At 54.7% G+C, this 15345-nt stretch overlaps 3 protein-coding genes across 3 annotated transcripts; all 3 read left to right on the forward strand.

Annotated features, from left to right (window-relative positions):
- The first annotated feature begins 230 nt into the window (after positions 1 to 230).
- Positions 231 to 1674, forward strand: RETN (resistin). Its single transcript, XM_030936387.1, has 4 exons — positions 231 to 385; positions 582 to 709; positions 1085 to 1162; positions 1446 to 1674. The coding sequence occupies exons 2-4, from the start codon at positions 592 to 594 to the stop codon at positions 1574 to 1576; spliced, it is 327 nt and encodes a 108-aa protein (XP_030792247.1). The 5' UTR covers positions 231 to 385; positions 582 to 591; the 3' UTR covers positions 1577 to 1674.
- A 6323-nt stretch (positions 1675 to 7997) lies between these two features.
- On the forward strand, positions 7998 to 11210 carry MCEMP1 (mast cell expressed membrane protein 1). The gene is made up of 7 exons (XM_010385069.2): positions 7998 to 8534; positions 9042 to 9131; positions 9509 to 9646; positions 9756 to 9806; positions 9897 to 10010; positions 10329 to 10388; positions 10503 to 11210. Exons 1-7 carry the CDS (start codon positions 8441 to 8443, stop codon positions 10517 to 10519), a joined length of 564 nt encoding a protein of 187 aa, XP_010383371.1. The 5' UTR covers positions 7998 to 8440; the 3' UTR covers positions 10520 to 11210.
- Positions 11211 to 12157: 947 nt separating this feature from the next.
- TRAPPC5 (trafficking protein particle complex 5) lies at positions 12158 to 14214 on the forward strand. The gene is made up of 2 exons (XM_010385067.2): positions 12158 to 12231; positions 13589 to 14214. The coding sequence occupies exon 2, from the start codon at positions 13612 to 13614 to the stop codon at positions 14176 to 14178; it is 567 nt and encodes a 188-aa protein (XP_010383369.1). The 5' UTR covers positions 12158 to 12231; positions 13589 to 13611; the 3' UTR covers positions 14179 to 14214.
- Positions 14215 to 15345: the final 1131 nt, after the last annotated feature.

Genomic DNA, 15345 nt, shown 5'->3' on the forward strand with positions numbered 1-15345 from the left:
GCTGGGAATACAAGTGCTTGTCCCCACCATGCCCAGCAAGAGACATTATTTTTGTCATGTTTGCATCAGCCACCTTGCATGCAAAACTGCTTCTCTAGTTGTTCCTCAGACCACAGCCCCTGGCGTTATCCCTGGGGCACCACCTCCTGACCAGTCTCTGGACATGAAGAGGGAGGCCCTATTGGAAGTGGAGAGGCTCCCTCCCTCCTCCAGCCCTTATGGTCTGCTCAGGGGCTTCCTCTTGGTCCCGGATGTGGGACCGGAGGGTTGGGGGCCCTGGGACTTATTAGCCAAGACAGGAAGCCCCACCCCCAGAGGCCTCAAAGAAAGAGCTGCGGTGCAAGAATTCGTGTGCCAGATTTGGTTAGCTGAGTCCACCGAGAGGGTAAGTGACAGCTGCTCCTGGCCTTGCCATGGCACCAGCGGGGAGGCTGCGGTCAAAGCTGAGCCTCCATCCCCAACCCCAAGGTGGGGGACAGGGGTCTGGGGACGGGGTCCAGATCCCACTCCCTCCAGGGGCCAGATCCTCCCCACGTGGGCAGGGCTGAGCCAGCTGTGGGTCTCTTGGTTCCTTCTTTCAGCGCCTGCAGGATGAAAGCTCTCTGTCTCCTCCTCTTCCCTGTCCTGGGGCTGCTGGTGTCTAGCAAGACCCTGTGCTCCATGGAAGAAGCCATCAGTGAGAAGATTCAGGAGAGCGCCAGCTCCCTAGGTGAGGACCCCCAGAGGCAAGCTCCCCAAGGTTCTCAGAGACCTCACCGATTCCTGGCACAGACCTGACTCCAACCCAGCCCCAGCGCTCACCAAATCTCATCCTCAAATCCAACCAGATCACAAATTCAACCCCAGCTCCACTCCTAACCCCTCCGACTGTTCTCACCTTATCTACAGCTCCAAACCCAATCCCCGCTCTCACCCTAAACCTTCCCTTACTCCAAAACACCCAACTCAAGACAGGGTCCTGGAAGCCAGTGAGCTCCTATGCCGGTATCTAGCTCCAAACGAACAGGAGGAAAGTAGCGGGAGGATGGGGGAGGGGCCGTTTGGCCTCACAGCCCCTCCTCTCTCCTTCCCTCCTGCCCCCCAGTATTTAGGGCAATAAGGAGCATTGGCCTGGAGTGCCAGAGCGTCACCTCCAGGGGGGACCTGGCTACTTGCCCCCGAGGTGAGTGCAGAAGCCTGTTGTCCAGGCGCCCATCTCTGTTCCAAGTCCCCTGGGAATGCCGCCTCCCCACCACGTTCCCCATGTCTAGCCTCTACTCCCCTAGGATCCTCGTCCTGACTCCCAGCCTTCTCTGCCCACCATCTGGACACTGGTGTCCACCCTCACTCCCTGCCTCCAGTGCCCACTCCGTGATTGGAGCCTCCAGCCGTCCGCATCCCCAGCCCCCCGCTCCCACCCTCAGCCTCCCAGCTCAGAGTCCAAGCTCCTCTGCTCCGGGCTGCAGGTTTCGCCGTCACCGGTTGCACTTGTGGCTCCGCCTGTGGCTCGTGGGATGTGCGCGCCGAGACCACATGTCACTGCCAGTGCGCGGGCATGGACTGGACCGGAGCGCGCTGCTGTCGTCTGCAGCCCTGAGGTCGCGCGCAGCGCGTGCACAGCGCAGGCGGAGGTGGTTACAGGTCCGGACGGATTGGGGGGAAGCTGGAAATAAACCTGGAGATGATGATGATGGAGCGGATCTGAGCCCTGCGTGGTTTCTTTAGTAGGTCCGGAGGGACTGATCTAGCGTCTCCAAGAAGAGTGGGGCGCGCAGTTACTGGAGGGGGCGGGGAGACCGCGACTTTCTACCGCCCCATCCCCCTTCCTCCTATGGGGTCTCCAACTTCTTCTTCCGAAAATAGGGCCTGAGCTTCTTCTAGTGACGTCCCCACCCACCCAAGGCTCATGGCCGCCTTCAAGAGGGGACTTCTCACCTTTGAGGCTACCTTGAAGCTCACTCTGGGGTCTCCGACCTCCCCAGGAAGTGGCTGGGTCATTTTCCCCCTGTCCTCATAATGAGGCTTCATCTAGGACCTGTGTCAGTCTGGGCAGTGGACGGGACCCTCCAGGGCCCCAAGACTCCAGGAGTCCCAGGTCAGGGTAGGCCCCTGAATCATGTCTCAGCCCAGAGCTGGAACATGTACCCCTCACTACCTACCTGCAAGGAGGAACCCCCAAGGCACAGGCAAAGTTGAGTTACCTGATGTCACGTGTCATCACAAGTTCACGTTTTCACACAGGCAAGTGCAGTTGTGAGTAGTTAGTTACAACCAGAGACACACAGGGTGCTTACCCCCTCCTGGACACTAGATTATGAAAACACAGAGCAGGGGACTTGTCTGCTCCTAGATCTCCCCAGGGTTTCGTTTCTCCCCTTCCCTTCCTCTCCCCTCCCCTCCCCTCCCTTTCCCTCCCTTTCCCTCTCCTCCCCTCCCTTTCCCTCCCTTTCCCTCTCCTCCCCTCCCTTTCCCTCTCCTCCTCTTCCCTCCCCTCCCTTCCTCCTCCTCCTCTTCCTCCCCTCCCCTCCCTTTCCCCTCCCCTCCCCTCCCTTTCCCCTCCCCTCCCCTCCCTTTCCCTTCCTTTCCCTCTACTCCTCTTCTCTCCCCTCTCATCCTCCTCCTCCTCTCCCTCCCCTCCCCTCCCCTTCTCTTCCCTTTCTTTTCCTTCTTTTTGAGACAGGGTCTCGCTCTGTCACCCAGGCTGGATTGCAGTGGTGCGATCTCGGCTCACCACAACCTCTGCCTCCTGAGTTCAAGCGATTCTCCTGCCTCAGCCTCCCAAATAGCTGGGACTACAGGTGCTCGTCACCATGCCTGGCTAATTTTTGTATTTTTAGTAGAGAAGGAGTTTTACCATGTTGGCTAGGTTGGTCTTGAACTCCTGGCCTCAAGTAATTCACCTGCCTCAGCCTCCCAAAGTGCTGAGATTACAGGCATGAGCCACTGCGCCCGGCCTATTTTTTAATTTTTATTTTTGAGACAGGGTCTTCTTACTCTGGCACCCAGGCTGGAGTGCAGTGGCACAATCTCGGCTCACTGCAACCTCTGCCTCCCAGGTTCAAGCGATTTTCCTGCCTCAGCCTCCCAAGTAGCTGGGATTACAGGTGCCTGCCACCACACCCGGCTAATTTTTGTATTTTTAGTAGAGAGTGGGTTTCACCATGTTGGCCAGGCTGGTCTCGAACTTTGTTCTCCTGCAGCTAGACAGTCCCATCTGGGGGTGATGGGAGACAGTGACAGATCATCAGGCATTCGATTCTCATAAGGAGTGAGAAAGATCCCTCATATGCGCAGGTTGCAATGGGATTCTTGCTCCTACGAGAATCTAATGCTGCTGCTGGTCTGACAGGAGGTGGAGCTCAGGCGGTAATCTGAGCGATGGGGCGTGGCTGTAAATACAGATGAAGCTTCTCTCGCGCGCCCACCACTCACCTCCTGCTGTTTGGCACAGTTCCCAATGCCTGGTGATTGAGGACCCCTGTTCTAAAGGACAAAACCTCCAACATCCCCTGCCCCAGCTCCCTGAGGGCACAAATTCGGGTGATTCAGGGTCCAGTTCTACAGGAAGCCTGACCCAGGAGTCTTGCCATCCAGTCCCTGATTTGCCACCACAGGCTTCAGAATTCCTAGCACCTAGTCTTGAAAGCGACCCCAGACTCAAAAATCACAGCTGGACAATAGATGATAGAGGGAGGTTCTGGTTTTCAGGATGTTTTGGAGTCTCCTCCCACTGCCACCCACCCCCTGTGATGGTCCAGCCTCCTGTCTGATGCTGATGGCTATGAGCAGAGATTACAGCCACTTCTGGTGCCAGGGACCCCACCCAGACTCCAGCCCAGGGATTCTCTCCTGACTCCACTGTGGTCATGGGGGTAGGGCGGGACCACTGAGTCAGAAGTGTGGTCAGGGCCAGAGAGGGTGAGTCTAGTGCCTTGTGTGTGTTCCTGCTCCTCACTGCTTTGTGTGTGTGTTACGGGTGGGGATAGTCCATTGTCCCCAGAACTATTTGTCTCAAATCCCCATCCAATAGTCCTGTATCTGGATCCTAAGAGGGATCTCTTCAGGTTCCTCAATTCCAACATAGACATCATAGACATTCTCCTGCCCCAGACTGCAGACTTGGAGGTCATACCTGCCCAGGTGATGTGGACAGGCAAGCGCCCTATTAGAGCCTCCATTTCCTCAATAGCTAATGCCTAGACCCCCTGTGGTAGGCAAGGTGATCCTCTTCCTCCTCCTCCTCCTTCCTCTTCCTCCTCTTCTTCTCCTTCTCCTTCTTCCTTTTTGAGATGGAGTCTCATTCTGTTGTCCAGGCTGGAGTACTGTGGCATGATCTCAGCTCACTGCAACCTCCACCTCCAAGTTCAAGTGATTCTCCTGCCGCAGCCTCCTGAGTAGTCGGGATTGCAGGTGCCCGCCACCACTCCTGGCTAATTTTTGTATTTTTAGTATACACGGGCATTTTGCCATTTTGGCCAGGCTGGTCTCAAATTCCTGACCTCAAGTGATCCGCCTGCCTCGGCCTTCCAAAGTGCTGGTATTACAGGCGTGAGCCACAGAGCCCAGCCAATGCGAGATTCCTCTGCTTGCAAGTACAACAGACCCTACTTCAGACTAGTTTGGGCAAAACTAAAAGGAAGTTTCTTGTTTGTGTAACTGACAAACCCAGGGTTAGAACAACAGGTTCAGGTATGGCTTGGAACCAGGGTCTCAAATGATGTCTCCAGGACCCAGACTTCCTCTAGGGTCTGATTTTCTCAGCACTGCCTTCACTTTCAAGTAGATTCTTCCCTGTCACAGCTCCCATTACATCCTCCCATTGTGGTAGCCCTAGTGAGCGCTGGGAAAAAAAAGAGAATGCTTTCTTCCCGCTGGTTAAACCAATAAAAGCCCCAGATCAGAGTTTCATTGGCTGGGTCTTGCTCAAATGCCCGCCTCTCTGCCCAATCTTAGACTCTGATTGGCTGGGTCTAGATCATTTGTCCACTGTAAACCAATCCCTAGTTTATGGCTGGTTGGACCTAGGACACATTTTCTTTCTTAAAAGAAAATTGAGAATATTCCCTATGAAAGGGATAGGTGCTGGTCAGGCAGCTTTACAGATGTTTCTCACAAGACATGATTGCTTGTGGGCCTCTGGTTTAGCGTGGCCTTTTTCTCAAAGGAAGTCCAGAGCCTAGAACCCGGTCTCAGCCCCACCCAAGCCCGGGAAATGTGCAACGCTGTGGCTCCACCCCCTGCACCTGTCCATCAAGGCAGAGCTCACATCCAATTGGTCCGTCTACTCCATTAGAAGGCGGTCCTATAGCTCAGTAACTGGCTTCTTTCTAAGATCAAATAGAGGAGCTGGCATGAAGTCATTATTAAATTGATCTTTCTTGGAGACACAGGATTTGGCAATACTGTAGGAAACAGAAAATTTTCCTCACCAGATCTCGACGCTCATTTCTCAACATTCAAGTTGTCTCAAATTTCACCACATATTTTAAAACAAAGCATCATCACTTTCTGCACATAAGACAGAGAGTCTTATACTTGTTTTTTCTTTTCTTTCTTTCCTTTTTTTTTTTTTTTTTTTTGAGACAGAGTTTTGCTCTTGTTGCCCAGGCTGGAGTGCAGTGGTGCGATCTCAGCTCACTGCAACCTCCACCTCCTGGGTTCAAGTGATTCTCCTGTCTCAGCCTCCCGAGTGACTAGGATTACAGGCGCCTGCCACCACACCCAGTTAATTTTTGCATTTTTAGTAGAGACGGGGTTTCATCATATTGGTCAGGCTGGTCTCGAACTCCTGACCTTAGGTGATCCCCTCGCCTCAGACTCCCAAAGTGTTGGGATTACAGGCGTGAGTCATGGCCCCCAGCCATTTTTTTTTTTTAACCTAAAAGGGAGAAAACTAAAATTCTCAAGACCTGCATCGTCCATCAGCAACCTTGAGCACTCGAAAGGTAGCTAGTCTAAATTGAGGTGCTCAGTCTATACACATTTGATTTCGAAGGCTTTGTGCCAAAAAAGGAATGCAAATTAGCTCATTAATCATTTAAAAATATTACCTACATGCTGAAATGATCATAGTTTGGGTATATTATGTTAATAAAAATAGTATTAGCATTTTTTTCAAATATTGACATTCTTTTAGTTGATCTCTTTTTAGCCTTTTAATGTGGCTGCTAGAAATTTTATTTTCACTTATTTATTTTAGACAGAGTCTCCCTCTGTCGCCCAGGCTGGAGTGCAATGGCGTGATCTCAGCTCACTGCAACCTCTGCCTCCCAGGTTCAAGAGACTCTCGTGCCTCAGCCTCGGGAGCAGCTGGGATTACAGGTGCCCATCACTACACCCAGCTAATTTTTTTTTGTGTGTGTGTATTTTTAGTAGAGACAGGTTTCACCATGTTGGCCAGGCTGGTCTCGAACTCCCGACCTCAAGTGATCCACCCACCTCGACCTCCCAAACTGCTGAGAGTACAGGCATGAGCCACCGCACCCGGCCAGAAAAAAATAAAAATAAAAATGCATGCCTGTAATCCCTGCACTTTGGGAGACCAAGGCTGGAGGATCAGTTGAACTCAGGAGATCAAGACCAGCCTGGACAACATAGTGAGACCCTCATCTCTTCAAAAAATAAGAAAAATTAGACCGGGCACGGTGGCTCATGCCTGTAATCCTAGCACTTTGGGAGGCCGAGACGGGTGGATCACGTGAGGTCAGGAGTTCGAGACCAGCCTGACCAACATGGTGAAACCCCGTCTCTACTGAAAACACAAAATTAGCCGGGCGTGGTGGTGCATGCCTGTAATCCCAGCTACTTTGGAGGCTGAGGCAGGAGAATGACTTGAACCTGGGAGGCGGAGGTTGCAGTGAGCTGAGATGGCGCCATTGCACTCCAGCTTGGGTGACAAGAGCAAAACTCTGTCTCAAAGAAGGAGAAAAATTAGCCAGGTGGAGTAGTGCCCACCTCTAATTTGAGCTACTTGGGAAGCTGAGGCAGAAGGATTACTTGAACCAGGGAGGTCAAAGCTGCAGTGAGCCATGATTGTGCTGCTGCACCCCAGCCTGGGCAACAGAGCGAAACCTTGTCTCAAAAAAAAATTATTAAAAAAACTTTTTTTTTTTTTTTTTTTTTAAGAGACAGGGTCTTGCTATGTTGCTCACGCTGGTCTCAAACTCCTGACTTCAAATGATCCTCCAACCTCAGCCTCCTGGGTAGCTGGGACTATAGAGTGAGCCACCATACCCAGCTACTTTGTGCCTTTTGTAATCCCAGTTTTCAAGATCAGGTAAACACAAAGTGAACTAAGACACTTTCTAGATAGAGTTGTGGGCATGTGAACACATGCCTGTGTCTATTTTTCTGAGTATCACAATGCGAATAGTATGCAAATGAGTTTGCGATGTGTGTCCGTGTGCAGACCTGTGTGTGTGTGTGTGTGTGTGTGAGACAGAGAGAGAGAGAAAGAGAGAGAGATAGAGAGATAATCTGGGTAGATGAGCAGATGGATGGATGAGAATGAGAAACCTGGAGTTTCCAGGTGCAAAGGAAACTGTTCCTCCAGGTTTTTTATTTTTTTATTTTTTTTGAGACAGAGTTTTGCTCTTGTCACCGAGGCTGGAGTCCAATGGTGTGATCTCGGCTCACTGCAGGCTCTGCCTCCTGGGTTCAAGTGATTCTTCTGCCTCAGCCTCCTGAGTAGCTGGGATTACAGGTGCCCACCATCACGCCCAGCTAATTTTTGTATTTTTAGTAGAGACGGGATTTCACCATGTTGGCCAGGCTGGATTCGAACTCCTGACCTCAGGTGATCCACCCACCTCAGCCTCCCAAAGTGCTGGGATTACAGGCGTGAGCCACCGCGCCTGGCCTCCTCCAGGATTGTATAAAAGCAGGGGATTTGGGGAGGGAGGGAAGGATGTGGGTCTGTCCTCAGTCCCAGATGTGGCTGTGGTGTTCCAGTGGTTAGGTCCTGCTGCCTCACATCTGTGCTTTTCCTCCACGGGGACTTGTAGAAGTAGAACTTCTTGGGGGTGGAGCTGAGGATGGGGGAGGAAGGTATGGGGGGACCCAGGGGTCCTGTCTCCAAGCCTGGTTGCTCTTACCCGAAAAGTGGGGACACTGAGGTGTCACAGCTTCTCTTTTGAGACAGAGAGGAAGTAGGAGGGTGAGGCCCATCCAGGTAGACACAGACACACACAGAGACACACAGCTTCCTGTAACATTTCCGAGTGTCGAATTCCATCTCCCGGTCTAGAGGTTTTTCTTCTTGGTCTTTCCTGAGACTTCTAGGCTCCCAAGACCCTTTTGATCAGGGCAGGGATGAGGGTGCCCCAGGGTGGGAGAGTCGTGGATCCCTGAAAAGAGGAGGCTGCTCCCTCTCTTCCCTCCCCCCACCTCCAGATTTCCTCATCTGCCTTGACACCTTCCGGTGGGTGGGGACGTGTATGGACAAATTTGTGGGCTGGGGACCATGGAAGTGGAGGAAATCTACAAGCACCAGGAAGTCAAGATGCAAGCACCAGCCTTCAAGGACAAGAAACGGAGGATCTCAGCCAAGAATCAAGGTTAGGGACCTTGAGGTGGAAGGGAGGGGTTAAGAAGGAGAGGTGTGGGGGCCGGGGGCCGTTGCTCACGTCTGTAATCCCAGCACTTTGGGAGGCTGAGGCCGGAGGATTGCGTGAGCCCAGTCGGTGGAGACTGGACTGGGCAACATAGGGAGACTCTGTGTGTAAAAAAATAAAAATAAAAAAAGAAGAAGAGGTTCAGATGGGAGAGGTAAGGGGTTAAAGGTGGGGGCCGGGGGCTCCTTCCCTTCCAAGGTGTGTGTGTGTGTGTGTGTGTGTGTGTGTGTGTGTGTGTGTGTGTGTGTGTTTATGTGTGCTGTAATCACTCAAACCCTCACACACCCGCTCTGCTTAACCAAAAAGCAGATTTTAGCTTCTCACTCCTTATCTTTCACCCCCTACAATTTATTGAGTGCAAAGGGTTAGGTAAAACAAGATCCCGGGTCCCCTCTCTACACCACAGAGCTCTGAGCAGGTCTCCAAACCCTCCCACTGCCCTCCACACAGGTGCCCATGACCCAGACTATGAGAATATCACCTTGTCCTTCAGAAACCAGGACCATGCGAAGGGTGGTCATTCACAACCCACGAGTCAAGGTGAGCAGACACTCACCTGCTCACATCCCATCACCTTGGGAAGGGGCAGGTGGGCAGGCAACTGCAGGGCCCCCGGGGCTGCATGGACGGGAGGAGGCGATGGGGAAGGAAGAGGTGACAGCTGTTGATGTGATAATGAGGTCTGTTGATGATGACAATGTTGGGGAATGCTGGTGAGGGGGTCTGTGATGGTGACAGTGTTAGATCGCTGAGGGTGGCTGCTGGCGGCAGTGTTGTTGACAATGACGGCAAGCTGCATGACCACAGCTGCTGACCGTTTCGGGAGGAGCGAGGTACCCATGGTGTTAGAGACAGTGAGGATGGTTTGAGTGGTGGTGCTGACCCCTCAAGATCATTTCGCTGCCTCTCTGCTCCAGTCCCAGCCCAGGGCAGGCCACCCTCAGACTCCACCCAGGTCCCCCGCTGGTTGTACAGAGCCATCCTGAGCCTGTACATCCTCCTGGCCCTGGCCTTTGTCCTCTGCATCATCCTGTCGGCCTTCATCATGATGAAGAGTGAGTACTTATTGGGAGAAGGGTGCTGGGGGGCCCTAGACTTTCTCCCTTGTCCCTCTCTCTCTTTCTCCCTGGGTGCTTCAAGGATTTTCCTGCCCTTCCTGAACAGATGCTGAGATGTCCAAGCAGCTGCTGGGCTTTAAAACGGAGCTTTGGAATGGTGAGCAGAGGGTCTGAGGGAGACCCATGGGGTCACGGTGGCGGTCTGGAGAGGGATGGATGCACAGACACCCCTGTTTCATGCCCTCAGTCTCAAACTCCATGCAAGCCTGCGAAGAGAGACAGAACGAAGTCTGGGAGTCTGTTCAGAGCAGCATCATCATGGTCAGGAGCAAGGTGGAGAAATTAGAGACGCAATTAGCAGGTGCCTGTGCAGTCTCGCCTTCTGTGGGGGAAATTTGTCACCAATGCCTGGCACTGAGCTGGGGGCAGGGAATTCAGGGCAGGAGATAGCCGGGGTCTTACCCTCCCAAAGCTCAAGTTGTGGAGGGGCAATGGGTGTTACCCTCTGGGTCGCTCTGTAGGTATTTAAAGGCTCCTGGGAACCCCAAATCCACGGGCTCTCTTGTACCCCAGGGTGGGTGTGGGGCAGGGAGGGGGCTTCCAAGGAAGGTGGGGGCTTTGTTTGAGGCTCCACCGCAGCTTGATGTATCTGTTCCCACCCAACCCTTCCCCCCCCCAGGCATAGGAAAAGTTGACATAAAGGTACAGAAAATCTTGGAGTTGTTGCAGACAAAGCCACGTAAGTTGACACCCCAAGGAGAGGTGGAGGAGGGTGGGTGGGACTTTGGATTTAGCCCCAGTTCCTCTCCCAGGGGCGGAATCTGCCTCACTGTAGGTCTCTCCCCATTCCCAGAGTCCTCACCTCAATAAATGAGAGAACATTGTGGCAGCCAAAGCTAAAGCTTGGAAGACAGGGCTGCATCTGCTAATGAAGACGGGAAATGACCCTCCTCCAGCCTAATGTGAACCTGCCCCTCATCCCACATATAGAAAACCTCGAGTCACGGTGAATGAGTGTCTCAGAGCTGCTCGTGTGTGTGTACACCTGCGTGCATGTGTGTGCGCGTGTGTGTGTGTGCGTGTGTGCATTTGGCAAAGGGTGGACATTTCAGTGTATCCCCCAGAAAGGTGATGAATGAATAGAACTGAGAGTCACAGTGAGTGTGGCGTGCATGTCTGTGTCACGTGACATACGTGAGTCTCGGCATGTCACGGTGGATGGCTGTGTCTGAGGACCTCCAGCAGGTGTCACTCTGAGTGTGGGTGCTGGTGACATGCATTGCACGGGCCTGTCTCCCTGTTTGTGTAAACATACCCGAGTGTACTGCGGCGTGTTTTGTGTCTACACATGTCATAGTGGGGGAGATGTATCTCTGTACATGTAGGTGTCTCCATGTGTGCCCTGTCACTATCTGTGCCTGGGTGAATGGCTGTGTCATTATGAGTGTGCCAAGTTATGCCACCCTGTGTGCTCAGGGCACATGCACACAGACAGTCATTTATCTCTGCACTCACATTTTGTGACTCATGAAGATAAATAAAGTCAAGGGAAAACAGCATCGCTATGGGACCTGTTATTGAGGCAACTGGAGGGGCTTTGGGACCTGGGGAGAGGGAGAGTCCGCACGTGACAATGATCCCGGGGCACAAGGGTGGGCAAGACTGGGTGCCCTGCGTGAGTACCTGTGTGCCTGTGAATGAGTAACTCATTCCCTGTGTCCCAGAGTGGGTGACCCTGAGCGTACAACATCTCCCTGAGTGTACCTGGGCCCACGGATATATACAAACCCCAAGCGTGTACCCATGTGTGTAATCGTGCCCGTGAGTGTATCTATGCCACTGAGCATGCATCCATGAGTGTACATGACTCTAATGTACTATGTCCACTGCTCATGCATGCACTTTATTTTTTGTTTTGTTTTGTTTTTTGAGACAGGGTCTTCCTCTGTCACCCATGCTGGAGGGCAGTGGTACGATCATGACTCATTGCAGCCTCGACCTCCTGGGCTCAGGTGATCCTCCTGCCTCAGCCTCCTGAGTAGCTGGGATTACAGGTTCACACCACCACACCTGGCTAATTTTTTTTTAAAGAGGTGGGGGTCTCACTGTGTTGACCAGGTTGGTCTCAAACTCCTGGCCCTCAGTGATTCTCCCACCTCCGTCTCCGAAAATGCTGGGGTTACAGGCGGGAGCCACCGCGCCCGGCCACACGGATGCACTTAAGGCGATTGAACCCATGCCCAAGGGCATAGGAGTGTCTGGAAACGTGAACAGGTGTGTCCATGTGCAAGGGTATACATGGGCCCATTGTCATACGCGTGCCCTGAGCGGATGACTAGGCCTGCAAGCGTCCCCTCCAGCGTGGGCCACCCAGAGTCAGCGAGACCCTGACCACGCGCGGAGCAGCGATCACAGCCGCGGGCCAAGTCCCGGGGTCCAGCTCCACGGACTCGCGCGCCCCCGTGCGGCTGCTCTCGTCGGCGCGCCTGCGCACGCACTCCTGGCCTGTCGCGCGCCTGCGCACGCAGCGCCTTTTACGGCGCCGTAAAGCAGCTCTGCCCAGCCGAAGGCTGCGGTTCCTGGTGAGACCCTGTCTGCCCCCCTTGCCCGCGCCGGGCCTTGTGCGCTCCCGACCCCTTCCCCGCGGGTCTGTGGGTACTGGGCTGGGGTCTCGGCGTCCACGATCCCGGGTCCGCTCGCTTCTGCCCCCTTCAGGAAACTGCGAGGAGGGTGGGTTTCTCCCCATTGTAGAGGTACGGGGCGAGAGTCGCGGGGCCGAGTCCCTGCGGCGGTTCAGCTCACTTCAGCCCGCATCGCAGCCCGGTGGTGGGGTCTTAACCATCCCCCTCTCATCTCGCGCGCCCACGGCCCTCGCCACGGACGGATCTGCATGCTGAGGCTGGGGCGACCCGGAGCCCCTGGGACCTCCCTCCCCTCGCCGCTAGTTCTCCCACCTCCCACGCAGACCTCGTTGGGGTCGGCTCAGCATCCACAGACCTCCCCATGCATGGTGGGGGCGGGTTCTCAGCTGCGTCTCCAAACCCGTCTCGGCGCCCGCCCCCTACCCCATTTCTCTCCAGGAGCCCCCTGCCCCATCTCCCTCTCCCTGCACCGACAGCTGATGGGAGGACCACAGTTGCTCAGCATCCAGCTTCCTCTCTGGAGAGCACGGGGGTGGGAGGCTCCCAACACCTCTGGGCCCCTTCTCCCAGCCTTCAGAACCCAGGCCCATCCGCGTCTCAAAGGACGAAGGGTTCCATGCGTGACACATCGGAGCTGCCTGAGGGCTTGGGGTTGGGGATTCCCCGCTCCTTCTCCCTGGCCCCACGGATCTCACCTGTTCAAGCCCCCAACCCTCCTGGCCTTTGGTCTTGACATGCTCCTATCCCACTCCCACCCTCCACCCCCTTTACTCTGCCTTTCCGCAGGAAGCAGGCAGGAAAGTTCCCGAGGGTCGTCTGTGCTGAAGCGCATGACGGGGCAGGGGTGACTGCCCATATCCCCTTGTGGTAACTCATCTCTGTCACCTCCCTGCCCTAGATCTGACGCCCCTCCCCCCATACACTAGTTTTCTAGTTACTCCCGTAGGTGGTGGAGCGGACAGGAAGGCGCTTTTCGCAATTGAACAGTCTGCGTGCCCGAGAGTTAGGTGGTTTCCGGCGCCCTCTTCTGTTCCCCCTCGTGTCTCTCCTCCCACCTTGTCCCTACTCCTGCTGGCTCGCTGCCTGCCGAGGGTGTAAGCCTCCCCACTTCCCTGATTTATCAGGTTACATGTAATCGAGGCGTGTTTTACGCGCATCTCTTTGCACGTGGGAAGTCGGCACCGGAACACACAACGGTGGCGTGGGGTGAGGGTGTCCCAGGGCCCCTCGTGGTTCTCCCTTCTTCCCTCCCCGCCTGGTCCCCTTCCCAGTTGCCCCTGACACCCGCGCTTCTTAGTCTCCCAGCAGGGCGGCGGCGGCATGGAGGCGCGCTTCACGCGCGGGAAGTCGGTGCTGCTGGAGCGCGCGCTAGCGCGGCCGCGCACGGAGGTGAGCCTGAGCGCCTTCGCACTGCTGTTCTCTGAGCTGGTGCAGCACTGCCAGAGCCGCGTCTTCTCCGTGGCCGAGCTGCAGGCGCGCCTGGCGGCGCTGGGCCGCCAGGTGGGCGCACGCGTGCTGGATGCGCTGGTGGCGCGCGAAAAGGGTGCCCGGCGTGAGACCAAGGTGCTGGGCGCGTTGCTCTTCGTCAAAGGTGCCGTGTGGAAGGCGCTCTTCGGCAAGGAGGCGGACAAGCTAGAGCAGGCCAACGATGACGCGCGTACCTTCTACATCATCGAGCGCGAGCCGCTCATCAACACCTACATCTCCGTGCCCAAGGAGAACAGCACGCTCAACTGCGCCAGCTTCACGGCGGGCATCGTGGAGGCGGTGCTCACACACAGCGGTTTCCCTGCCAAGGTCACGGCGCACTGGCACAAGGGCACCACGCTCATGATCAAGTTCGAGGAGGCGGTCATCGCTCGAGACCGGGCCCTGGAGGGCCGCTGACGCTGCCGGAGATAAAGGATACAGAGAGCCCCTCCCCAAGTGTGTCTTGTGTCTTGTGTGGGGGCCTCAGATCCACTCAGTACCTTGAGCCACAGCCCTGCCCCAGGCTGGGGAGGGAGACCAGGTCCAAATGTGTTTACAATAGAGTGGGGGTGGTGGGGGCAGGTCTGGCCATAGGGTTGGGGGGTTGAGTGAGGCCAGGGGTGGTGGGAAGAAACAAACTGGACAGAAGGATTTGGTGGGAAATGCTGGCAGGTTCTGGAATCACGGTTGGAGAATATCTGCAGGCTTTAGGGGGCATGGGGTTCTGGGAGACCATCAGGCCGAGACAGACTCCTTTAGACTTGTAGTGGGCGAAGTGCCAGATGGGCAATATTTTATGCCATTAGTCTTTATTTTTTATTATTTTTTATTTGTTGAGATAGAGTCTTGCTGTCACCCAGGCTGGAGTGCAGTGGCACCATCTCACCTCACTGCAACCTCCAACTCTGGGGTTCACACGATTCTCCTGCCTCAGCTTCCCAAGTAGCTGGGATTACACCTGGCTAATCTTTGTAGTTTTAGTAGAGATGGGGTTTCACCATGTTGGTCAGGCTGGTCTTGAACTCCTGACCTCAGGTGATCTGCCCACTTAAGTCTCCCAAAGTGCTGGGATTACAGGCGTGAACCACTGTGCTCGGCCGCCATGTGGTCTTGTCCCATTACTCTGCCTACGTATTGAAAGCAACCACAGACAACATGGAAAGGAGTGGGTGTCACCATGTACCTAGAAAACAGGCTGAGGGGAATTGTTTGCCTTTCTCCCTCATTTATTTTATTTTTCAGAGACAGGGTATCGTTCTGTCGCCCAGGCTAGAGTACAGTGGCACAGTCATAGCTCACTGCAGCCATGAACTCCTGGGCTCAAGCGATCCACCTGCCCCAGCCTCCCAAGTAGCTGGGACCACAGGTGCACACCACCGCGGCCAGCTAATTTTTAAAAAATTTTTGTAGAGATGGGGGTCTCACTAGGTTGCCCTAGGCTGGTCTCGAACTCTTGGCCTCAAGCGATCTTCCCGCCTCGGCCTCCCTAAGTGCTGGGGTTACAGGTGTGAGCCAAATCGAAGTGTGTTCTGAAGATCAGCAGTAGCAGCATCAACGGGGAGTTGATCCATAATGCAGTCTCAG

The sequence above is a fragment of the Rhinopithecus roxellana genome, chromosome 8, assembly GCF_007565055.1.
Source record: "Rhinopithecus roxellana isolate Shanxi Qingling chromosome 8, ASM756505v1, whole genome shotgun sequence".
In the NCBI taxonomy this organism is placed as follows: domain Eukaryota; kingdom Metazoa; phylum Chordata; class Mammalia; order Primates; family Cercopithecidae; genus Rhinopithecus; species Rhinopithecus roxellana.

Bases quoted from the DNA above. Each gene is read 5' to 3' on its own strand.
- MCEMP1 (XM_010385069.2), top strand. From the start codon at position 8,441: ATGGAAGTGGAGGAAATCTACAAGCACCAGGAAGTCAAGATGCAAGCA. The intron at 9,132-9,508 runs GTGAGCAGACAC...TCTCTGCTCCAG, and splicing joins TTCACAACCCACGAGTCAAG to TCCCAGCCCAGGGCAGGCCA. The intron at 9,807-9,896 runs GTGAGCAGAGGG...TCATGCCCTCAG, and splicing joins TAAAACGGAGCTTTGGAATG to TCTCAAACTCCATGCAAGCC.
- TRAPPC5 (XM_010385067.2), top strand. From the start codon at position 13,612: ATGGAGGCGCGCTTCACGCGCGGGAAGTCGGTGCTGCTGGAGCGCGCG.
- RETN (XM_030936387.1), top strand. From the start codon at position 592: ATGAAAGCTCTCTGTCTCCTCCTCTTCCCTGTCCTGGGGCTGCTGGTG. The intron at 710-1,084 runs GTGAGGACCCCC...CCTGCCCCCCAG, and splicing joins GGAGAGCGCCAGCTCCCTAG to TATTTAGGGCAATAAGGAGC. The intron at 1,163-1,445 runs GTGAGTGCAGAA...TCCGGGCTGCAG, and splicing joins CCTGGCTACTTGCCCCCGAG to GTTTCGCCGTCACCGGTTGC.